We start from the raw sequence: 25,053 nt of genomic DNA on the forward strand, positions 1-25,053 counted from the left end.
AAGAAGGTGGATAAGGGAAAGGAGTGCTGTGTAACCAATCAACAAATGTCCATTACACTAGGAGATAATGTTCCTTGTTCTATGAATTTCCTTAAAGGCAGAGTCATTTACAGACTTCGTGCAGGAAGTTTACAAACTGACCCCCTCCTCTATGAATCCCCTTCCACCAATGTTATTGTCATACCCCAAGTTCACCAGATTTCCCATGTATAGACTATACTATAGGTACAGAGCAGTTCACCAAAAAAAATTTTTTTGAATACATACATACATACATACATACATTAAGGTAGGGCAAAAGTAGGGTTACAGTTGTGATGACATAAAACAGAGTTTATTCGTGTATTATTTATTATTATATTATTTTACATATGAATTACCATAAGCCCAATTTTACCCTACCCTGTACATATATACATACATTCATATGTCTTAGACAAGTATAATTATATAGCTAAAGACCAACTGATTTGTAATCAACCATCTTTAATAGAAAAAGCATAAAAATCACATCAAACACAGGCAAACCGCTGGTTGCATTTTACATTAGCATTTTCCACACATACTGATGAAATTCATTAATAAATTTCACTCCCTGCAGGATAGAATAAGCCCTGACAAAGCAGAGTTAAAAGAGAATAAGGAATTGGCGTTAAACTTCAAAGAAAAGTAGAAATCTATAAAACGGCACATGATACGGTGATCAGAATTCCCTACAGCCTCCTCCCTTACTGCTACCTCTCCACCAGAAGACAGAAAAGATAAACAGGGGAAAAACAGATGGAGTGAAGGAAGGCATAAGAAAAAACTACTTCCTGAATGGCTATAAGAAAAAAAACAAAGTTCTGCATTAATGGCAGAATATAATGTATAAAACGTATTACTTTTATTATCATGCACTAAACACAAACACACATGCACATGAAGTCTCAGGAGGTAAAACTCCCCACTAAACCCAAAAAGTTACAGGTGCCACAAATAGCTTATTTGTCAAATATCTGAGAAGCTCCTCGGGAAGTCCAGCAGCTGATTGTGAGCAATCCTGATACTCTCCCCAGTGCAGTTGTTTGGCTTCCCTGCTATCTAGAGAGGGCTTTGTAACAAACTGCAGTGATATACACCTTACCAAAGAGTTAAACAGCCTGCTCCCTCAGATATGTCACTGTCATTAATATTTTTGAAAATTCTCTTTTTCTGGAGATCTTTGGATTGTAAGTGATAAAAATCTAAATAAATTAAGTATGTATATATACCATATTTTGCCATGTATGACGTGCACCTGTGTTTTTGGCCCAAACTTTCAGGAAAAACTAAATTTAATTTTAACTTTTACTTCAATTTTGTATTTCTTTATATTTAGAAACAAAACCAATTATTGTATTTCAGGGTATTAGTTTGTATACACATATAGTTATTGCTTTCTAGAGTTACACTTTAACACATAAGTATAAATAAAATAATTTAAAATTTATATAAATAAAGAATTATTACAACCCATGTATAATGTACATCCTTATTTTTCCCTCAAAATTTGGGCAAAAAAGTATGCATTATACATGGCAAAATACAGTACATATAAACACACTAACACACACATACAGAGAAAGAGAACAGTAATCACATTCTAGGGATGTAAGTTATCCTCAGAAAGACTAAAACTAGCCCTTTGTGGCTCTCATTTCTGTTTCTCTTAGGCATCAGTGCATTGTATCAGATCAGAAATCTCCATTCAGCTGTGACTACAGCCACCGCTGGCTCTGGCTCTATTTTCTCAATTTAGTCACCAGCAAGAGAAAGCTCTTTTCTCTTGACCCAGTTTGAAAAAAAATAAATCTCAGAGGACTGTGCTTGACTCAGCTTGGCCACTTCAATGAGTCGGGAGCAAAATGCTAGGATTCAGCAGTTGGATATAGAGCTCATTCCTGGGAGAAAAGAAGATAGAAGAGTCCTAGCCAGGGCACAGAACAGGCACTATTCTGAATAGAATAGACACTGCAGTGGGAGCAGCAGTTCTCCAAACGAGGAGGTACTGTTCCCTAAATAAATGAGTCAATTGTTAGACAAAGCAAGTAACACAAACTGTACTCCTAACTGTAAACTACAGCAGCTGTCTGCATATCTGAGAATGCAGCATCTTGAAAAAGTAAAGAGCAGTTATTTTTAAATATTTGCATGAACTTACCCAGTCTTTACTGGGACTCATCTTAATTACTCATGGTAAACTTGTGTGTCTCTTGTAAGAATACATAAATTAAAGAAAATCAATACACATAGTGGAAAAAATCAGCAGTTCAAAGAAGAGGGTCATTTGTGAGCATTTTGGAGTTACTATAAAACATAAAGGAGTAAAGGAAATTGGACCATTGTCTTTAAAGCTAAATTGAAAGAATTCTCTCAGAAAGATGAAGAAATAAAGTAATTATAAAAGGGAGGACATTAGAAAAGTAAGGTAGATCCAGGAAACCAAATAACCAAAGGTTTCTGATGAAGGGAGGAAAGCAGCCCGGAACAATTTAAAAGGAATAATCTCAGACCAAACAAACACCACTCAAGACTGGTGAAATCAGACTCATAACTAGCCATTGCATGATAGAATGAGTAAACTTCAAGGACAAGTAAATCTCACAAACGTGCAGGAAGATTTTATAAAAATCTTCCAAGGAAGGAAAGATAATTATATTACCCATATACAAGCTTTCTTTTAAGTGATTACAAAGAAACTTCTCCATTCCCAACTACTTATCAAATTCCAGCTGGAGATCTAGCAGTGAACAAAGTAGATACAATCTCTGCCATGAAACTTACACTCGGGTAGGAATAAATGAAATTCGCATGGACAGAGTGGAGAGAACATGCTAAAACAGAACATCTCTGTCTAGGTGGGCAGTCTGTGGGCATTCTAGAAGCTCAACTCCACAAAGTTTTCAGAGACCCAAGCTTCTCCATCCTTAAGACTATATACCCTGTACACACCCTGCCAGGTTCCTTCATACACACCCATTCCCCCCAAATTATCTGGGAACCCCAAGGAATCAGCATTTTAAATATAAGTGATTGTAATCACCCAGGTGATTCTATTGCAGGTGACGTATAGAACCCACCCGAGAAATGCTGATGTAGGGGAAAAGGGAAAAAGATAATAAAGTAACTCCTAAAAAGTTGATGAAAGAAATAAAATTTCTTCTGAGAACCTGCTAGCAAGATCCAAGACTTTGGACAAGTCTCTTTAATCCTCGGATCTAGGTTTTTGTCATTTGAAAAATGAGGATTACCGTAGATTTCAAAAATCCCATAACTGTATAACCATGATCTAAACACAACCAGGATGGTTATAAAGATATAGTAATAGATTTTCATATTTGGCAAATTTCACAGAACCTTTCTGAAACTGCCTACTGTGTGTACTTACGGAAATCTACCCATGCTCCGGTTTACTACCGTATTAACGGTGGCAGGGATGAGGGGACCTACATTTTTGCATTGGGGAAAACGTACGAGGCTGACATCACTTCAAGTACCAAGGAAGCATTTTAGAAGCAAAACCAAGGGGTTTGTCAGATGAAAGTTACTCCCCAGGGATGCATTATTTTGAATGCTAACTACTACTCAAGCTCCTTTAAGGGCCAGGCAGAAAAGTCTTGGGTTGGTTTATTTGTTTAAAATTTCAAATTCTCTTAAACCAAGGGCTGGCCCCAAACAATCCTGTGTCTAAACCGCCTTACCCGTTCTGAGCATGGCAACTTGGCTCCGCCGCGCCAACGACCACAAGAGGGAGAATCAGTTTCAGGGAAGCCGAGTGAGGGTGGGAGGCAGTCCCACCAAGCCCGCCCCCGCGCAAAACTTTCAGTGCCAGCCACTCTCTTAGCGCCCCAGAAACCGCAGAGCCGCGGCCCCCGCCAGGCGGCGGCCGGGTCTGGGCGGTGCGTCACGTGACCCGACGGCGTAACCAATCAGTGCAGCCGCTAGGATATTCAAATCCGCGGCGGGGACGAAGGTGGCGCGGAGTCCAGCTTCTGTCTGCACAGGGTCCGGAGGGTTACCTTCCCCGGCCATGCACCTCACCTGGCGCTGACACACCTCCCGGCCCGGTGGGCAGAATGGAGAATCGAAGTGTGCCTCCTGGTCCTTATCGGGCCACAAAGCTGGTAAGACAGCGAAGAACGACGAGAGTAGCCCTCCAACGTGATGGCTGCCACCACTTCTACCTGAGAACGTGCGTGGTTTTACCTGGGGAGGAGGGAGGGCTCCGACGGCCTCTTGGTTCTCTGAAAAGGAATTGAGAGGTATCGCGGAACTTTTGCGGGACGGGTCTGTTACCCTCGCTTGTTTCCGGCGCCCCCGAAGGCGGACCCTACACCCCTTGTTACTTGGCCCGGGTGTTGTCGGTGTCCCTGGGACGCCCGAGAACAATCTGGCGCCTGATTTTCTGCTTTTCTACATCCACAAAATTCGAGAAGAATTCGAATAAGTTTCAGTGCTTCCGTGGCGTCAGACTGGGGACAGGCTCGTTTTGCTGGCTCTGTAGAATTTAATGCAGGATGTACCGGCTGAATACCATTAGGGAACGATTATGACCAAACTAAACCCAGAATACCTGAGGTAGTCACTGGGTTTGTACTCACGCATTTGGATTTTCCGAGAGAATCCTGTGCCACCGGTTATGTGACATTAGGAGAGTCATGTCAGTTTGGTGAGCCTCAGTGTCCACGGTCAAGTAGGGCTGATAACGAGATTTGTGGAGAGGATATGCATGTGAAAGTGTGTTGTGGTATGTAGAATGAGAAGCAACTTATCTAGAGGGCAGGTTGCACCTCGGTATGTTTCTTAAATTAATATGTGAAATGTGGAGGTGTGGGAAGAAAAGACGTATATTGTGCTTTTAACAGTTACATTTTGAGTTACATTGTGATGTTGGGTCCACATGGGCTAGATAAGTGATAACAGCTAGCAGTGGCATAGCTGGGGTTGCAAATCAGATTTCTTGACCCCTAGTGCAAGATTTTGCAAATGAAAGGTGTGTGTTTAGCCTGCACGGCCACCACCACCTTCACACTCACTGTTAGAGCTGTCACAGGCCTAAAAATTTGGGTGATTAGAGGACCCTTTGGAAAATGTAGATTAATCACAGTGTCATGACACAGTGGACTTCAAACTTTATCCCATCTGTTCTTTGTCCACTATTGGAATCTTCACATAAGAAATAACTATAGTAAATATGTAAGCTATCTTAATATTAAAGGCATTTTACCAGTGAAGCTACAGCCTGCCATGAGTTTTGTTTGTGGCCAGCATAGTAGTTACAAGCTCTGGGTGCTAGAGTCAATCAATCCTGGGTTTGAACGTCTGGTTTCATCACTTAACTGTGTGATGGTGATCAAATTATTAAATCTCTCCGTGCTTCATATTCCTTATCTGAAAGTGGGATAGTAACATTCATAGAATTCAAATCACCCAAACTTTTAGAATATTAATAATTAGCATACTATTAATATTAGTTGAGATTTTTTAAAAAAACAGGAATAAATGCTTTCACTATTGAGAACTAAAGGGCAGTTCAGTGCAGTTCTTCATTATTCCTAGGTTTCCTAAATAATTTAACTAGCCAATAAAGTGCTTTTAGTTAAAAAAAAAACTAACATAAAAATATTATAACAGAATTACTAAAAATAAATCAGTATGAGGTATAAAATTTTCTGTAGCACAAATAAAATGATTTCATGAAGTTTTATGATGTAATCAGATGTAAATGAAATAATTTTCTGTACCTAATTTCAAATCAGTGAGAGAGTTCATCTTTGTTGTCTGCTTATTTATTTATTTTACTATTTTACTTCTTTTGCAGTGGAATGAAGTTACTGCATCTTTTCAAGCAGGAATGCCTCTAAGAAAACACAGGCAACACTTTAGAAAATATGCCAATTGTTTTACAGCAGGAGAAGCAGTGGATTGGCTTTGTGACCTATTAAGAAATAATAGTAATTTTGGTCCTGAAGTTACAAGGCAACAGACTCTCCAGCTATTGAGAAAATTTCTTAAGAATCATGTAATTGAAGATATCAAAGGCAGATGGGGATCAGAAAATCTTTATGACAACAGTCAGCTATTCAGGTACTAAACAAAGAAATAACTGCAAAAGGGAAGTACTTTTTAAGTCTAACTCCACTTCTACTATACTTTTACTAAAAAGACAGCTTCTTTAGAAGAAGTAATATTTTCAGTGGGAACTGTTACTGCTCTTATATAGTTAAAACCATTTAGAAGTTAAAGTTAATAGTTGCATAATTCAAACTTTAAAATGCTAGATAGTACATATAATAAAATAAGGAATTAGAAGGAAAGAGTGAGATATCAGCACTTCTGCATATTGTGAAAGCTCTACAGCATTTCAAGGGCATATCTTTATTTTTTTAATATATTTTATTGATTATGCCATTACAGTTGTCCCATTCCCCCACTTTCATTCATGTCCATATGTCACAAGTTCTTTAAATTCTATATTTCCCATAGTATTCTTGCCCTCCCCCCTGTCTATTTTCCACCTACCGTCTATGCTACTTATTCTCTGCACCTTCTCCCCCATTCTCCTCCTCCCACTCCCCTGTTGCTAACCCTCCATATGATCTCCATTTCTATGTTTCCACTCCCGATCTAGCTGTCCTCTTAGTTTGCTTTTGTTTTAGGTGTGGTTGTTAATAACTATGAGTTTGCTGTCCTTTCACTGTTCATATTTTTTATCTTCTTTTTCTTAGATAAGTCCCTTTAACATTTCATATAATAAGGGCTTAGTGATGATGAACTCCTTGAACTTGACCTTATCTGAGAAGCACTTTATCTGCCCTTCCATTCTAAATGAAAGCTTTGCTGGAAAGAGCAATCTTGAATGTAGGTCTTTGGATTTCATGACTTGGAATACTTCTTTCCAGCCCCTTCTTGCCTGTAAGGTCTCTTTTGAGAAATCAGCTGACAATCTGATGGGCACTCCTTTGTAGGTGACTGTCCCCTTATCTCTTGCTGCTTCTAGAATTCTCTCCTTCATTTTAATCATGGCTAATGTAATGATGATGTGCCTTGGTGTGTTCCTTCTTGGGTCCAACTTCTTTGGAACTCTCTGAACTTCCGCCCCTCGTACATAACAGGTGAGAAGCTTCCTGGATTTCCTGGAAGTCTATTTCCTTTGTCAGGTTGGGGAACTTCTCCTTCATTATTTGTTCAAATAAGTTTTCCATTCGTAGCTGTTCCTCTTCCCCTTCTGGTACCCCTATAATTCGGATGTTGAAATGTTTAAAGATGTCCTAGAGGGTCCTAAGCCTCTCCTCATTTTTTTGAATTTTTGTTTCTTCATTCTTTTCTTATTTGGTTGTTTCTTTCTTCCTCCTGGTCCACTCCCTTGATTTGAGACCCAGTTTCCTTTCCATCACTATTGGTTTCCTGTGCATTTCCTTTCATTTCAATCAGTTTAGCCTCCATATGTTCCTCTAATTTGTGGCTAAAATCAACCAATTCTGTGAGCATCCTGATCACCAGTGTTTTGAACTATGCATCTGAAAGGCTGGCTATTTCTTGGTCACTTAGAATTATAGGCTCTGGGGCTTTGAGCTGTTCTTGAGGCATAATGTTTGGTCTGTTCGCACCTGTTATGTATGAGGGGCGGAGCCTTAGGTGTTCATCAGGGCCAGACGACCCAGTTGCTGGGTTGTGACACTGTATGTGGGGGCGGGGTCAGAGAGGGGAAAAAAATGGCGCTTTGCTCCACTCCACTCTCTCTCAGATTTCTGTCCCCTCTGCAGCTTCTCACAAGCAAATTGGGCCCCTCTAGTGCCAGTTCCCGGGTGTCTGGGCCCATGTACTCTCCAGGACCCTGTGGGTCTCTCCAACAAACTCTCTGTGGGCCTGGGAGCCTCTCCCGGCCCCTTGACCCTGAGAAAGTCTTTCCAGTTGGTGCTTTCAGGTTCTAATTCCCGCTGCTGGGGCCCTAGCCTGAGTGGTCTGTCTCACTGTCCGCTCCTTTGCTTGGTTTATCGGTTTGGCTGAGTGGTTAGTTGTTGTTGGACTTAAGTAGAGTTCAATTTTCACTGTTTTGGCTGCGTTTTTCTTTCTAAAATTTTTCTGTCTTTAAATTTAATTGTGGGAGGGGGCACAGTGTTTCCACCTACGCCTCCATCTTGGCCGGAAGTCCATATTTTTATTTTTTTAATTTATTTTAATTTTCTTTTTTAGAGAAAGAGAAAAAAACATCAATTTGTGTTCCACTTATGTATTCATTGATTGCTTTTTTTGTGTGCCCTGACAGGAGATTGAAGCTGCAACCTTGGCATATCAGGACAACGCTCTAACCAACTGAGTTACCTGGCCAGGGCGACAGATCATTATTAAACCTTTAGTTTTATAGATTCAAGAATTTCAAGACAAATTGTCCCAGGTCCTTTCCTGCAAGTAACATGATCTTATTTAATTAAGAATACAAGTGATAAGATGAATAATAGCAAACTTGATATAATAAATAACAAGAAATAGACCATAGGTTAAAGAAAATAATGTTTATTGTGTACCAGAGACCCTGCTTTATGATTTATATGTTTTCTTATATAATTCCTAGAATAGCGAAAGAGGATAGGTATTAGCTTCTTTTTACAGATGAGGAAGTTGAAATCATGTCCTAACAAGTCGTTTTCCCTTTGTCTGAAATAAGCTCTTCTACCTTGAAACACCATATTCAGTTGTCAGACTAGTAAATATGTTTTTTCTCATTCATGTCAGCTCTGTAGTATGCTCCTCTGTGAGGATACTAAAATGTTCAAATTAAAACTATACATTTTTACACCGGTATTATTAACTTAGTAAACACGCTCAAGCAGGAGTTCCTTCTGCCAGACCCTGTATTTCCATTAAACTAGGTGTTTGGATTCTAATAGCCATGCTTTTTTCTCTACAGAATTAGTACTTTCAAGTGAAATATCTTAGAAATTGATTCTTCCCTGGGTTATCAAAGATGACTTAGGCTGTGCTTACAAACTGCAGTAACAAGCAGACGAAGATTTCCGTTTGTGTAACACTAGAAATCTTCCCTCTCTTAACTACTCCTTAGTCACCTTGGGGGGCTCCTTTGCATGCTGCTCATCCTTCAGCTGTTACTGGTTTGCAAGGACCTAGACTTTTCTTCACTTCACCTCTCTCCGTGGGTAATCTCATGCTATGTCTCCACCTACTTTTTTCATGACTTTCAAACCTCTGACCCAAATATCTTTCCTGAGTTTTAGACACATTTTTATGCCTATTAGATAGACACTCCAATTATATTGTATAGAAAATCAATATCTTCTCTTAACCAAAATTTTGTCTTCTTATAGTCAACGCCTGAATGAATGGCACTATCTTCCTTCTAGATTCTTTGACTCTTTCCCTTTCCTTTCCCCTTTAATTATGACTTAATTATCAAACCATTTCTGTTGTGCTGCCTCAGTATTTCTCTGATCTCTCCACTAAGAATGTTTTTTTTTGTTAGACCCTTTCTGCATAACTCTTCAACTCTTCTGCCTCTAGTCTTTATTACAGTAGTAACTATAAAGTACATAAAAGTAAATTTTACAAAAAAATGTATAAGACCTTATTGGGCAAAATTATAAAATTATATTGAAGGTAGTAGTAAGTGGAGAAAGAGATCCTCTTCATGAATGAGAAGACTTAATATCATAAATAAGTCACTTCTTCCCAAATTGATAAAATCAGTGCACTTTTATTCAAAACCCCTATATAAATTTTTTAGAATTTGATAAGCATATTCTAAAGTTTATTTAGTAATGTAAGGTCCAAGGCAATTTTGAAGATCAAGGAGGGAAAAATTGCCTTATCCTGATGTCTGGGTTTAAATTAAATTAAAACAATTAAGTGTTGAGAATACAAACCTATATTTATGTGGGAACTTGGTATAATTTATATATGAGTTAAATACCTATGCATGAAAATAAAACATATGAGAATGTAAGAATTATTTAAAAATAGAGGAATAAGAGCTTTTAAGATTAGTAAAACGTATGCATAAATTTAATGTATGATAAAAGATACCAATGAGTGAAAAAACACCAAACATTGTGTTGTTTTTATGTTTATTTAAAGTAAAAAAAAATAGCAAAATGAAGTACACTAACTATAGGTTAATGATTTCCCTTAAGAAGAGAGAAATAGAATAAGCAAAGAATTTCTTTCATTTAAAAAAAAAATGAAATATTCGGTAAAATGTTATTTGTGTTAGTTGATGGTTATATACATAGATGTTTTATATTACAATATTTTCTGTACTTTGTATCGTTGAAATATTATATATCAAAATGAAAGGAAAAAGCTTTATAATAAAAAAAAGTACCAGACCAAGTTCTGAAAGTTGGAATAATTACAGTCAAAGGGCAGAAAATATATACAAATTAGGTAACTTTTGAAGAAAAAATTAGAAAACGGAACATTCTAAACCATTTTATATGTAAGTGATACCTCTCCAACATAAGTGATTCCAATAATAACCCTGAATTATCCAGAATTAAACTCAGAATATTCACAGTACACTAAAGAAAGCAGAAAACTTAAAATAATTTTAAAGGTTTAATGGGAAAATCAATTTATGTAGAATTTTCATTCCTTGTAAATCAATTTTATGTGATTTTTAAGATAGGTACTAAAAGTTTATTTGTGGTCTCATTTAACTGCATATTATTCTTAAACTAGATTTCCTGCAAATTCTCCACTTAAAACTCTTCCACGAAGACATCCAGAATTGAGAAAAAACAGCATAGAGAACCTTTCCAAAGATAAAGACAGTATTTTTAAATTACGAAACTTATCTCGTAGAACTCCAAAAAAGCATGGATTACAATTCTCTCAGGTAAAACATTCTTTTCACTAATCATTACTTTAAATATAATTATCACATGCTTAATGATAGAATCATTAAAAGTAAATGATTCTTTAATATTCAAAGACAGTGTTTGAAACTTTTAATCTCTATTATATTCTAACAGTGTATATGTAAATTTGTTTGGAACCCATAGAAACAGTAGTAAAAAATGCTAGTAAGACATACTTAAAACAGTAATGGTATAATTCAAGCATGCTTTATTTTAAATTGATTTGAGGGTGATAGGGACAGCTACAAAACCAAGAGCTTTTATGTTACATTATTTCTTCAGGTGACACCTTATAACTCCACATGGCCTGATGCAAATCAAATTACTAAGTATCAGGGGTGGTATTAGTTCAGCATTTCCTTATTTTGAGCATTGTATTAAACCAAAGTAATTCTTTTTTTAGAAAAATAAAGAAAACATGAACTGTGAAATCAATGAAGATCAGGAAAATTCAGTTGGTCATAGAGAAATAAGCCAGAAAGATGTTGAAGAAGTTTGGAGAATCACTATTCTGACCTAGTAAGCTAAAGCACAACTGTAACTAAGTTCCACGGATGTTTAGAATGTTCAATTGTCATTTTCATCCGGGCATGGAAATGCAAAAGAACAGTTTAGTTTGCAAAGCTTAGAATTCAACCTGTATATGTGTTTCTTTCTTTCTTTTTTTAAAAGATTTTATTTATTTATCTTTAGAGGGGAAGGGAAGGAGAGAGGGAGAGAAATATCAATGTATGGTTGCTTTTCGTGAGTCCCCTCCTGGGAACTGGCTTGCGACCCAGGCATGTGCCGTGACTGGGAATTGAACCACAATCCTGTGGTTCGCAGGCCTGCGCTCAATCCACTGAGCTACGCCAGCCAGGGCTGTATATGTGTTTCTTAATGTTCTTGCTACAGTTATACTAGAGTAGAAATAGAATATTTTCAGTATGATTTCCTTTTTTTATCCTAAGTTATATCTATAGTTTATTGTCTGTATTGGAATCCTTCAAAAATTATTAAGATACATATATTTGAAAGTCAATACTAAATATAAGCCTTCAAAGTTTGGTTTCAGAAAAAAAAAATACTCTGATGGCTATGTTTGTTTGCCAAACTCTTGCATATTTATATTCTTTCCAACTTATTTTATGAAGGAAAAATGTTTATATTCTTTCTTCTATTTAGCCTGCAAACCATTTTAGGTGTGTCATCCCTGGAAGAAGTCATAAATGCAAAACAAGTAATTCCTCAATATGTAATGTACAACATGACCAATACAAGTAAACATGGAGTAGTTATACTACAAGACAAATCAGGTGGGTATCAGTAGAAGTTGGAATCATTCTAAACTTGCTAACAAAGGTTGTTACAGCTATTGGGGTGCACAGAGACCACAATGTAGCAGGCAGAATAGTTTGATTGGGAGAGCATTGGGGGGAGACTATTGCTTTATCACAGGTGCTTCAGCAATTACAGTGGAATATTTTTTAAGTGACTATCATATATAATATTAGTTTCGCTCTTAAAATGGATTCATGATTTTTTAAAAATGGCAGGGTTAGGTATCCAAAAAAGGTATGCAAATATAATTAAAACTATTTATTAGCCACATTGTATTGAAAACCTATAATATTTCAGACATCATGCTAAAGTAGAGGAATGGCAAGGCTTTCGTGGAGCTTACATGAGTAGTTATATATAAATTTAAAGGGGTCAAGACATATATGCAAAACTGAAATAACACAATAAAATAAGCCCAGCCTCTCAAGACCAGTATTCTAAGGAGCAGCAGTTTGTGTGTATGTATAACCTTATTTATATATTATTTTACATACATTATATATTAACATATTACATTACAAATGTACTGTATTAACCATTATATAGTCAGATCTAAGATAGGAAGTCAGGAAAATAAGTCAAGCCAAATGTATTAGAAAACTTAGATGATAAGAAATGTATCAACCTACTTAAATATTGAGTCATTTTTTAACAATCAGTTGCTACCTATGGAATTAATTAACATGCATTACTTTGGGCGGTATTTTGTGGCAAGAACTTTGAGGTTTTCATTGTAGGAATAAAGAGTGAATATCAAAACTTAAAGAGTTATGTTTATATGCTTTTGGGTTTGGACCATTCTCATGGTTCATTATGTAAAATAATTAAGAGGATATGCTGTCATCCAAGCTTTCTGTTCTTTATAACCAAAAACTGTTCAAGTCAAGTATATGTGTGCTTTTTATGTTTGTCTCAGAAATTGCTAAATTTTATGCAGCTTATTTTTATTAGTGGCAATTAAAATATTTGAAGCAGTATTGTGCTTTCACTGTGAAAGCACACATATTCAGATATACCTTATGTCAATCATAGGTCTTATTAAAATCAGCAATATTCAAACAGCATAGCTATGGTCAGAGAGAAATGAGGATAAAGAAAAGATGATGGTAGTAGATAAAGATGAATGTCAATTTATTTCCTAACCACTCCTCATAAAATAGTTAATCCTTGATTTGGGTAGCTAATTGTTTTAGTTTTGTGGCAAGAGTCAAACTTAAAGATACATAACTTTTTAAACTTGTATTTTAAATTATTGTCTTGGCCTTCTGTCTTGCTAAACGTAATAATTTTTAATCTTGGTCATACACATATATATACCTACATACATGTATATATGCATATGTAATTATATAATGTGTTAAGTTTTAAATGTACTATCAAAGTTTTGTGAATTTTTGTTTTTACTAAACAGTGTTAATATTTTTTATGTATAGATGATCTTCCTCATTGGGTATTATCTGCCATGAAGTGCCTAGCAAATTGTAAGTTAAACAATATACATACATATATATATGTTCTACATTGAATGTATTTTATAAGAACTGAGAAAGTTTTTTAAATAATGTATTAAAATCCTGATAAATTAAAGTACTCTATATAATTTCTTTTGATGTTTAAATGGGAATTTAGTAGAACTAATTACATTTCTTTCCATGTGAGTATGCTCTAGAGCCCTTTTTCTATGCAGATGGTGATTTTGTAATTCAAGACCCACATTTATGGCTTGGTTCTCATAATTCATAAGATCATAGGCTAGAGGATCTTAAGCAGTTTTTAGGTATATCCTATACATCAGTTGCCTCAGTGAAGCCCAAAGAGTTCAAATAAAAACCTATAAGTAAAGCAGCTTCTAAATAGAAGGTTTCCATCAGAAATGAAGTCTTGGCCCTGGCCACGTAGCTTAGTTGGTTAGACCATCATCCACATACTCCAAGGTTGCGGGTTTGATCTCCAGTCAGGGCACATACAAGAAGCAACTAATGAATGCATAAATTAGTGAAACAACAAATTGGTGTTTCTCTCTCTGTCTCTCTATCTCTCTGTCCTTCCTCCCCTCTCCCTCTTTCTCTAAAAATAAATTCATTTTAAAGAAGGAGAAGAAAAAGAAATAAAGTCTCATAAAACCCACTTCATACTCCTTTCCACTATACCCAGCTTCAACATTCAGGTGCTCCATGATGTGCTTCTGCTCTATAGGATATACTAATGGGACTTTTATGGATAAAAAAGATCTGTCACTAATCATCAGCAAATTATTTTTTAGAATTTTTTCATCAAGGTTTTTTCACAGTGATCATGAGAATTGATTTTTTAAAATATTTTATTTATTTATTTTTAGAGAGAGGGGACAGGACGGAGAAAGAGTGGGAGAGAAACATCAAGGTGTAGTTGCCTCTCATGGGTCCCCCACTGGGGACCTGGCCTGCAACCCAGGCATGTGCCCTGACTGGGAATCGAACTGGTGACCCTTTGCTTCACAGGCCTGCGCTCAATCCACTGAGCTACACCAGCCAGGGCTGATAATTGATTTTTATAGTTTAAGACCCTTGTTTGGGTACAAAACCCTAATTGCTTTCAAAATTGATTTTAAAAATATACACAGGTATGTGATGCTAAATTGTGAAAAGTTAATATATTTTAATATTTTGTTACAAAGGTATTTTCTGTTTTTTATGAAGTTAGTATTTTATTAATAATCAAGATAAGTACATATTCCCTTGTTTTCCACTGGGTGTCAATATGACAAAATAACAGAACAACAAAGTAAATAACATAAGTTACAAAGGTTTTATTTATTAAATAGAGATAAAGATCTTGGTCATAATCTTAAGATTTGTGTTTCTCTTTCTACCTTCCCCACCTAAATGCCCTTCAGTGTTATATCTTGACCATGGTTTGCAGCTCAGATTAGCATACTTCCAGGAATTTCTCTGGTACCCCATCTTCAGGGATGTGTGTCTTCTCTTTCTTCCCAGTCCATGTTATACTTAAGCTATACCCAAGATATAATTTCCTGGATTCCAGTTTAATGACAATATATGCAGCCAAAGAAATATTAAGACTCTTACTTGTTATTTCATTTCCCACAGTTATCCTGTGACTTAAAAGTCAGTGATCAATGTACTATTACTATTTTTGTTCCTAGAAAGAATACTAAGGTTTAGAAAAGTCTCCCAATGCATAAGGAGATGTGTATTCAAACCTAGAATCTTAACTATAAATTTTATATTTTTAATTCCACCATAGCATTTTCTGTCTTAGAAAATTTCTAATAATTATCCACTTTTATTCTACATATTGAGACTATTTCTTATGTCCTACTTAGAAAAATGTTAATTTTGGTTTAAAGGCTAAAACCCCTATTAACCTTTAAGGTATTAAATCTGTGTATGTATATGATGTGTGTTCTTTCATCTTTTTTCATTGTGTATATTCACACACATGGGACCATACAAAAGTTTAGAAACAGGAGAGATCATTTGGATTTGGGAAGAGGAAGATTTTATGTGGAAATACAGGATACTGACCCTCAAACTTGAATACATATCACAGTCCCTAGGGAGATTTGCCAAACATTTTTATTCAGTTGATTCAGCATGTCAGGAACCTTTTTTTACCTATGCCTCAAGATTCTTACAGCAAAGATGCCAAGATCAGTGTTTGGAAACTACTAAATTAGTAAAGCAGAAGCAAACGTTTCTACTTCAGTAATACCAAGCTCCACTTCCATAGATTCTGTATAGAGGAGCTTATATTTGTAATAGGTGTATTGGATGGTTCTGATTATCTAGTTCATGGGCCACACTTTAAATGTTATTGGACCTTGAGGTCCTGGGTGTTGCTGTGACTTTATACTGCTCTAAGTTCTAATTCTAGCTTTGCCACCACGGGCTTTTTCCTCTTGAAGCAGGTTACTCTGAGTTTCCGTTTTCTCATCTATAACATGAGATCAGATCTTATTTCTGAGAAAACACTAATGAGTAGTCACAATTCTTTTTTTTTAAGATTTTTTAATTTATTTTTAGACAGAGAGGAAGGGAAGGAGAAACATCAATGTGTAGTTGCCTTTCACATGCCCCACCACTGGGGGACCTGGCCAGCAACCCAATCGAACCGGGTACCCTTCGGTTTGCAGGCCTGGCTGGTGTAGCTCAATCTACTAGGCTATACCAGCCAGGTCAGTCACGGTTATTTCAATAATGTTAAGCTAATGAAATGAAAACATAAAGATATTGTTTAAACTAATTAAGGGTGTGCTTTGTGTCAGGCAAAATTTATTCGTAAAAATACAAATTTGTAAAAGATAATTTGTAGGAATTATTTGCAGTATCCAAATAGTCTTTGCTTTACATTAAAATGAATTGAATTCATCCTTAAAATGAAATCCTTAAAATTCATCCATTAAAATGAAATGAATTCATCCTTAAAATGAATTGTGCTAAAATTCCATTAAAAAAAACTTTCCTAATGCTTTTAAAATATATTTCAAGTTTTGTTTTATATGCAGTTTTTCAGGAATATAAATATTTTTTAAATTCTTATTGCTTGCACTATTTCTTCTGAAAAAATAATGAGAGTAAGGTGTACAAATCCCATTAAATCAGGGGTGTCAAACTCATTTTCACATCTGCCTCATCAGCCTCCTGGTTGTCTTCAAAGGGCCAAATATAATTTTAGCTCCTTAACATTTAAGTAGTAGTTTCGTTTATACAGCCCTAAAATTATTTTGGCCCTTTGAAGGCAACTGCGAGGGTGACGTGACCCACCCACCCCCAGTGAAAATGAGTGTGATACCCCTGCATTAAGTGTTCGAACTGGGACAGAATTTATTATTAAACATAGCTTCTTCATGAAATACAGGCTTTATACTTTTTATAAAGTGTACTTAACTTTTTTTAGTGTATTTAAAAGTGTACTTAACTTTTTTTAGTGTATTTAAAAGTGTACTTAACTTTTTTTAGTGTATTTAAAAGTGTACTTAACTTTTTTTTTTTTTTTTTTGCCATTTACTTCTCAGGGCCAAGAAGTAATGATATGAATAATCCAACTTATATTGGATTTGAACGAGATGTATTCAGAACAATTGCAGATTATTTTCTGGATCTCCCTGAACCTCTTCTTACCTTTGAATATTATGAATTATTTGTGAACATTTTGGGTATGTATAGATTTTTGCTTATTATTTTAATTCATTTTATTATTAAAGTTTTTAAGTATCCCATGATTTAGAAGATCAAAAAGTACAAGTAAATAGGAAGGCAGCAGGCTATACATTATTTTAAAATTCAGGAATACTCTGGTTGCTGTTGTGTTGTTTTCCAGTAATTCAAACATATCATTCCAACACCAGTTCTCCACACTAATTGGGTATCCTACAACTCAATTTATTTTTGACACTACCCAGAGCTAGGCCAGACCCCACAAGTTAAGGACAAAGCCTGTTACAAACTGCCCATTGCTAGCTTGGATTCCACAGATTAAGGGCTGAGTTCCACAAGACTGCCCTCACTTCAGACACCAGCTATGAATGAGGTCCTCAGGCTTACTCACTCTTTTCCTGCACCTTCCTGCCCCCCCCACACACACCTAACTACCCATTCAGAGGTTCCCATGATACCTCTGAGGTTTAATAATTTGCTACAGGGACTCACAGAACTCTAGAAAGTGCTTTACTTAATGATCACCAGTTTATTGTAAAGCATGCAAGGCAGGAAGAACCAAATGGAAGGAGATACACAGGGTAAAGCTATGGGCTTCCATGCCCTCTTCAAGTGTGCTACCCTCCAAAAGCACATCCATGTGTTCCCCAACCTGTAACCTCTTTTAAACTTATTGCTTCGGGGTTTTAGCTGAAATTTCCATACACAGGCATGATTGATTAAATCATTTGCCATTGTTGATTGGATTAGGTCTCAACCCCTCCAGGGAGGTCTGAGTTAGGCCTGGAGATTCCAACCTTCTAAGCAAGGCCAGCCCTAAGTCCCCTCATTAGCATAAACAGATGTGCTCAGACAGGCTCATTATGAATAACAGAAAACTCTTATCAGCCCTGGCTGTTGTGGCTCAGTGGGTTGAGTGATGGCCTGCAAAACAAAGGGTTGCTGGTTTGATTCCCAGTCAGGGCACATGCCTGGGTTGTGGGCCAGGAGAGGCAAACATACATTGATGTTTCTCTCCCTCTCTTTCTCCTTCCCTCCCCCTCTCTCTATAAATAAATAAATATTTTTTAAATACTCTTATAACTCCAGAAATTCCAAGCATTTTAGGAGCTCTATGCCGGGTAAGAGAGACAAAAATCAAAAATATATTTTTTAAATTATATTAGTTATCATTGGAAGCTTTGTAATACTTATAGACTGAATAGATATTTATAATGAATTTGACTCAATCTGTTTTATTCGATTCTTGAAATAAATTTTAAAGTTATTGATATCACAGACTGGAAAACCTGTAGTCAGTCTTGCACTTTGTAACTGAATGTTGCATGTGTCCTATTTGAGTGGCTTCTGAATTCAGCAACTGCTATTTATACTATACTAACAGTATGTACTATAGTAATGCTTTATTTTGTTAACGTTACTATTTTTTTTGTTTTATTGTTGTCCACCGTCATACAGTTGCATCTTAATTTTTGTTTCATTTCCTGGTAGTTGTTTGTGGCTACATCACAGTTTCAGATAGACCCAGTGGGATACATAAAATCCAAGATGATCCACAGTCTTCAAAAATCCTTCAGTTAAACAGTTTGAATTCCTTCAAATCAACCGAGTGCCTTCTTCTCAGTCTGCTTCGTAAAGACAAAACCAAAGAAGAATCAGATGCTACTGAGAGACTGCAGATAAGCAATCATGGATTTCAAGAAAAATGTACTAAGAAAATGCAGCTAGTTGACTTAAAACACAGAAGAGCCAGTGCTAATGACATAATAGGAGGAAGCTGTTATAATTTAATAGGCTTAAGTAGTGTGCATGTTTTATCCTCTAACATCAAACCAAGGTGCTATTCTTTAGAAGGAATTACAGATTTACCAGGGAGTTCAAGGAAAGAGGTCTCCACTGTTTTCCATCAATCTGTTCTGAACATAGAAGGACAAAATAATAAACAATTTTTAGAGTCTGAGACCAAACAGGAATCTATAATGCATCTTCATTCAGAGGAAAGTATTCAAAAGCCACACTGTGTTGGTTTTAAGAAAACCTCTACTATGACTGTTAAAGATCAAGAGGAGTTATATAATGGGAAAAGCAAGTCAAGACAGCTTTGTAGATCTCAGAGTTTACTTTTAAGAAGTAGTACAAGGAAGAATAGTTATATCAACATGCCAGTGGCTGAAATTATCATGAAACCAAATCTTGGACAAGGCAGCACAAGTGCACAAACAGCTGTGGAAGGTGAACTCGGAGAGTCTAGTACCACAATCAATAAAAGACTCTGCAAAAGTACAATAGAACTTTCAGAAAATTCTTTACCTTCAGCTTCTTCTATGTTGACTGGCACACAAAGTAAGGTTGTTGCTTTCAATGCATGTAATACTAACTTTTAGTGTTTACTAACTGTTTTGCTTTCATGGCTTTTCTCTGAAATTGCTTTCCCCACCCCCTTCATACAGAAAGTTCTTATTGTAAAAGACTCTTGGCATGGCATGACCAAGAATTATTCTACTTACCTAAAGCACTTTCTTTTCCTTCAATTTGACTTATTCTGATTCACTTTATTTGTAGTAAGTATAGGATGTTAATACTCAAATAAGTTATAAAGAAATTAATGAGAATTTTACCATGCTTTTGAGAAATATGGAAATTTCTAAGAATGGATTAAATGAAATACTAAAATATTATTTTGTGTTCCTTATATAACCATAGGCTGATAGTATGAAAGCAACTAAAGTCATTGATGATATTTTTCGGGGGGGTGGGGAACTTTGCCTTCCAGGTTTGCTGCAGCCTCATTTAGAGAGGGTTGCCATCAATGCACTACAGTTATGTTGTTTGTTACTTCCCCCACCAAACCGTAGAAAGCTCCAACTTTTAATGCGCATGATTTCTCGAATAAGTCAAAATGCTGACATGCCCCAACTTCATGATGCAATGGGTACAAGATCACTGGTAAGTTGATTTCTTAAGGAAAGAATAAGCCCTTGTACATAAACCAAAAAAGGAAAACCAAATCATCTAAAAGTACTATTAGAGTGATGATGTGGTCTTAAAGTCCTAGTTTCTTGGCTTAGAAAGGCTCTTAAAAATCTAAGCTTTCTAAGCTTTCTAAATCTAATCTAAGCTGTGTATTAATCCATCTCGATCTTTATCTTGTCTAAGGACTGTGCCTCTTCACTCATCCTATATCACTTCATAGTCAGACCTAATTATATTGCCCTGTGTTGATTCTGTTTGGTGGGGAAGGAACATGATATGTAGGCACTGTTGAAAGGTGAAGGCACTAACTCTGTGAAGCAGAGAATTAATGGAAATGTATGTATAGTAAGTGAAAGTGTTTCAGAGATTGTGGTAAGTTTTATTTCATGAATTGTGTGAATTAGGATGACACATCATTGAGGACAACGAGTTAGAAGAAACTACTATAAAGCTGCCTCATGTTCTATATGAGGATGAGGGCAGAGGTATTTATGTGTAGAACTGATTGGAAATGAACTCTTGAATATAGTATCTCTTTTCTCCTTCTCTTCTTCCTCTTCCTTCCTTCCTTCCTGCTCCTTCCCCTCTTTCTCTCTCTCTCTTTCTCTCTCTCAAAAGCTACCTTTTCCTCACAATTCAGCTTCAATTTATAAGAGGTGTTTGTAGAGCAAAAATAGAGCAAGGAATTAAGCTCTATTTGTCCTCTTATTAAGGACAGTTCTTTACCAAAGCAAACCCAATATGAAGAGGAAGAATTATTCTTAAGTAATTGTAGCACCACGTGAAAGCATAGGGAAGTAACATATTTTGAGAGACATGAGTAAAAAGGATATAAGTTTGGTGTTTATACTTTGAGTTTAAGGTTATAGGACATCCAAGAGAAATTTATTAAATATAATGTTGAAAATGTGAGTCCGGTGAAGAAAGGTCAGGGCAGAAGGCAGATTTGGGGGGGAGGTGGTAGTTGAGGTGCTGGGAGTAAATGAGCTCTGTGAAGCTGAAAAAGCAGAATAAAAAGCTGAGGACGAAGCTTTGGAAGGAGATAGGAAAAGCTGCCTGACGTGCAGGAATAAAACCAAAAATATTTTACTTCAGTATGCTTATTATATATTATATAAAAATGCTTAAGTAGAATTTTGATAGTCTAATTATTTTAGAATGAGGTAGGTGCGTATGGGTATTTTATGTAGTTAGTGGGTTATATGGATATGAATGAGAGTAAATGAGCTTTGAAACATAAAATTTACCCCCGAGTGTGAAGACTCCTTGTAACCACTAACATTCATGTGTTATATTTGCTTCCGGTTTGTGTTTTTGTGGGATTAACTTAATAGTCTCTAATAGTTGCTCTCTAATAGTCTTTAAACAACCTATCAGTATGGTATTAATGAAACCTATGGCATTTGCTGATGAAATACTGACAAAATCAAAGAAAAGTCTGTCTTTTATATCCTTTGGAATTATATTGAGGAGATACTTAATACTTCAAAAAGAATAATAGAAATTCTTACCCTTCTAATAATAAATTATTTTTCTCATTTTTAAACTGAAGCCTGCTTATTATTTTATCTTAATACTTAAGCATAATGCTATCCAGAAATTACTGATACCCTAATTTACATAAAATCATAGGTTTTAAAATTCCCATCTTTTGACATGTTTTTAGATGATACACACTTTTTCCCGGTGTGTGCTGTGCTGTGCTGAAGAAGTGGATCTTGATGAACTTCTTGCTGCAAGATTAGTTTCTTTCTTAATGGACCATCATCAGGAAATTCTTCAAGTGCCCTCTTACTTACAGGCTGCAGTGGAGAAACATCTTGACTACTTTAGAAGGGGCCATGTATGTATTATAAGTTCTGAAATTCTCTGCACTTTTCAAGTGGCAAACTCATTTGTAGCCTAGTCAGAAAGGGACACTTGATCAGTTCACCAAAATAACCTCTAAAAAGTTATAGACAGAATCTGGGGACTCAAATAGCAAAAGGACTGTTTTCATTCCTCCAGCTCTTATTTCCAATTTAGTCCTGTATTTGTCAAATGGCCCTTCACATGACAGAAATATGGCTGATTAGAGTTCTTGAGATACAGACTTAATGTTTGCAATCCAAAGGGAAAAAGGAGCCATCCCTCGACCTCCAGTTTGACTCTGATTGGCCCAATCTAGATTAAATGTACAACCTTGTTTTTCAAAAAAGGCCAGGATGGGGGAGTTATAATGGGAAGGAGCTGTTACAGGGTGTGGAGGAATACTGAACGTATACAGCCAGCACATATATTCATGTTTCTTCCCACATATACCATTCTAATATTGCCCTGGCTTATAATTATAACTATCCCCTATAATTTCTTTCTCTAAGCGAGAGATGTTATAAGCCGAGCCCCTGACCCTGCACCTCAAAAACAGTAGAAGACTTGAACGGTTACTATGTTAGAACATTCGTGTCTTAAGATGAACTAGAATACCACTTCCGTTGTTATTCTTTTGTAGTTAAAGTGATAAGATCCATGGTTAGTAGTAATGATGATAGCTACTATTATTTAATGCTTTTTGTGTGCTAAACACTATATACATTATCTCATGTTACCCTGGGACATTTTACAGACCAAGGAAAGTTAAGTGATTTATTGAATCAAGACCACTAGTTTGTGTGGAGCTGGAGGTTAGACCCTTCTTAACGTGTTGAGTGTTTGGTGGCAAAATAGTAGGTACCAAAACCCATCAAAAGAACACTTTACCAGATGGGTACATGACCAGAATCAGTAACTTGGACTGCATTATTTTGTTTACTACAGATTAAAAATCCTGGAGATGGACTGATTGTGTCTTTGCCAACATATTCGTACTGTAAGCAGATCAGTGCACAAGAGTTTGAGGAACAGAAAGTTTCTACCTCTCAAGATGCAATTGCTGAACTTTTAGAGAATATTATTAAAAACAAGAGTTTGCCTCTAAAGGAGAAAAGGAAAAAACTAAAACAGGTAAGAGAAGGAGCAAGTTCTCATTGTGTAAATATTTTCTAATATGTTGTTGCTGAATATTATTTCATAACACTTAGAATTTAATTTCTCATTTTAATATTTTGGATTTTAAATATTGGATATGTAAGCTACCTGTGACTACCTGCCTGATTTTACCCTTTACCCTTAAATTTTAACAATAGTAACAGGTACACTCCTTTACTTCTGGTGTTCTGTATGATTACAGTTTGGATTAGAATGATAAAACAGTCACAAAATTTGAATTATATCACATACCTCTTAGTGACTCATCAGTACCATTTAGAAATTTTAGCTCTACCTCAAAAATCAATAGCCACGTCATTCTAGTGAGTCTAATTTCAGGTCTGAGACACTCAAAGAAATATAAAATATATACACTTGATCTCTTTGACCTCTATAGGCTTTACCAGTGGGAAAGAAGATCTGGGATTTTGGGGGAGATTTAGCAGGAGAGAATCCTAGAAAGTTAGTGCTGAGATCTAAGAAACGTTACAGGATATGTTTTATAGATGAGAAAGCAGAGGGAGTGACAAGGATGGACTGAAAGGGTGCCCATCTCTGTAATGCGTCTTTGAGAAAGGCACTGAGTTCTTTCCAAATATTCTACACTTGCTTCAGCTAGGAGAATAATGTTCAGTACCCTCTAAGTCCTCATCTTACTTTTAAGTTTCAGAAGGAATATCCACTGATATATCAGAAAAGATTTCCAACCACGGAGAGTGAAGCAGCACTTTTTGGTGACAGACCTACAATCAAGCAACCAATGTTAATTTTAAGAAAACCAAAGTAGTATAAGATGCTAACTGAATTACAAATTATATTTACAGTACATTAGTAAATAAAAACATATCTAGGAATTCCACAACTTTTTTAAAAAGAAGTCTATTTATTAATTAGTTTTTTCTAAATAAAACACATTATATAAGGAGGTGCCAAATTAGTTTTTATTGATGTGAGACTGCTAAGAAATTAGTGGATCCCAATGGAGAGAAAATAACAATAGGCGTTACCAGATATTTTCATCAGAAACAATCATGTGTTTGTTATACAACTATCTAGAAAAGTTATCATGTGTGTACTAAAATTGTATTTACTTGAATTTTGAAAACTGACACGTATTCAGCAAGATTAAGCTATAATTCTGTTTTTGAAAGAAAACATCAGCATGTGTACTTATGTATATTAGCTTAAAGAATTAGTTGTTTAGGGTTACTTTTGTTTCTAAGGATAAAAATGTGAAGAATATTTGAAAACAGTGAATTTTCAACAGCTAAATATTGCACTCTTTTGTATATTGTTTGTACTTTTCATCTGTTTATATATGTTTGTGTTTTTTTAAGTATGTATATATACTACTTTGGTTTACTTTAAGAATTTAACCTGCTTCAGTCATTCTTTTTTTTTTTTTCAATGAATATCTAAGTATAAGGCAATCATGTGTTCATTCAAAAGATATTTATTTATTTGGCAACTACCTTTCATTATTTTAGTTATGGAGAGACAGTGATTGATAACACAAAATCTCTTCCCTAAAAGTATTTATTTTCTATCATGGGAGATACACCCAACAGATACAGATACTTAATAACAATACACACACACCCCCATATCAGATGATGGGGAGGCCTTCAGCTGAACACTGACCACTGTGACTATGGAACAATTGTCCAGGCTGTGCTTTTCAAAGTGTTGTTTTATTAGAA

General features: G+C 35.8%; 1 protein-coding gene across 2 annotated transcripts; it reads left to right on the forward strand.

Moving 5' to 3' along the window:
- The first annotated feature begins 3,989 nt into the window (after positions 1-3,989).
- Positions 3,990-24,219, forward strand: DEPDC1 (DEP domain containing 1). Of its 2 annotated transcripts, XM_037042697.1 has the most exons (12): positions 3,990-4,145; positions 5,843-6,108; positions 10,717-10,873; positions 11,299-11,414; positions 12,060-12,190; positions 13,649-13,696; positions 17,233-17,373; positions 18,866-19,717; positions 20,148-20,320; positions 22,014-22,190; positions 23,144-23,329; positions 24,018-24,219. In XM_037042697.1, exons 1-12 carry the CDS (start codon positions 4,098-4,100, stop codon positions 24,138-24,140), a joined length of 2,418 nt encoding a protein of 805 aa, XP_036898592.1. In that variant the 5' UTR covers positions 3,990-4,097; the 3' UTR covers positions 24,141-24,219. The 2 variants fall into 2 exon arrangements, with proteins under 2 accessions (XP_036898592.1, XP_036898601.1); XM_037042706.1 differs by lacking the exon at positions 18,866-19,717.
- The last annotated feature ends 834 nt before the right edge of the window (positions 24,220-25,053 follow it).

The sequence above is a fragment of the Sturnira hondurensis genome, unplaced genomic scaffold, assembly GCF_014824575.4.
Source record: "Sturnira hondurensis isolate 20B ecotype Veracruz unplaced genomic scaffold, ASM1482457v3 Scaffold0000648, whole genome shotgun sequence".
NCBI lineage: Eukaryota > Metazoa > Chordata > Mammalia > Chiroptera > Phyllostomidae > Sturnira > Sturnira hondurensis.

What these genes read in the sequence shown, in the direction of transcription:
- DEPDC1 (XM_037042697.1), top strand. Translation starts at nt 4,098, where the DNA reads ATGGAGAATCGAAGTGTGCCTCCTGGTCCTTATCGGGCCACAAAGCTG. An exon ending in CTTATCGGGCCACAAAGCTG is followed by an intron (nt 4,146 to 5,842) that starts GTAAGACAGCGA and finishes CTTCTTTTGCAG; the next exon opens with TGGAATGAAGTTACTGCATC. An exon ending in AGAATCACTATTCTGACCTA is followed by an intron (nt 11,415 to 12,059) that starts GTAAGCTAAAGC and finishes TCTTCTATTTAG; the next exon opens with CCTGCAAACCATTTTAGGTG.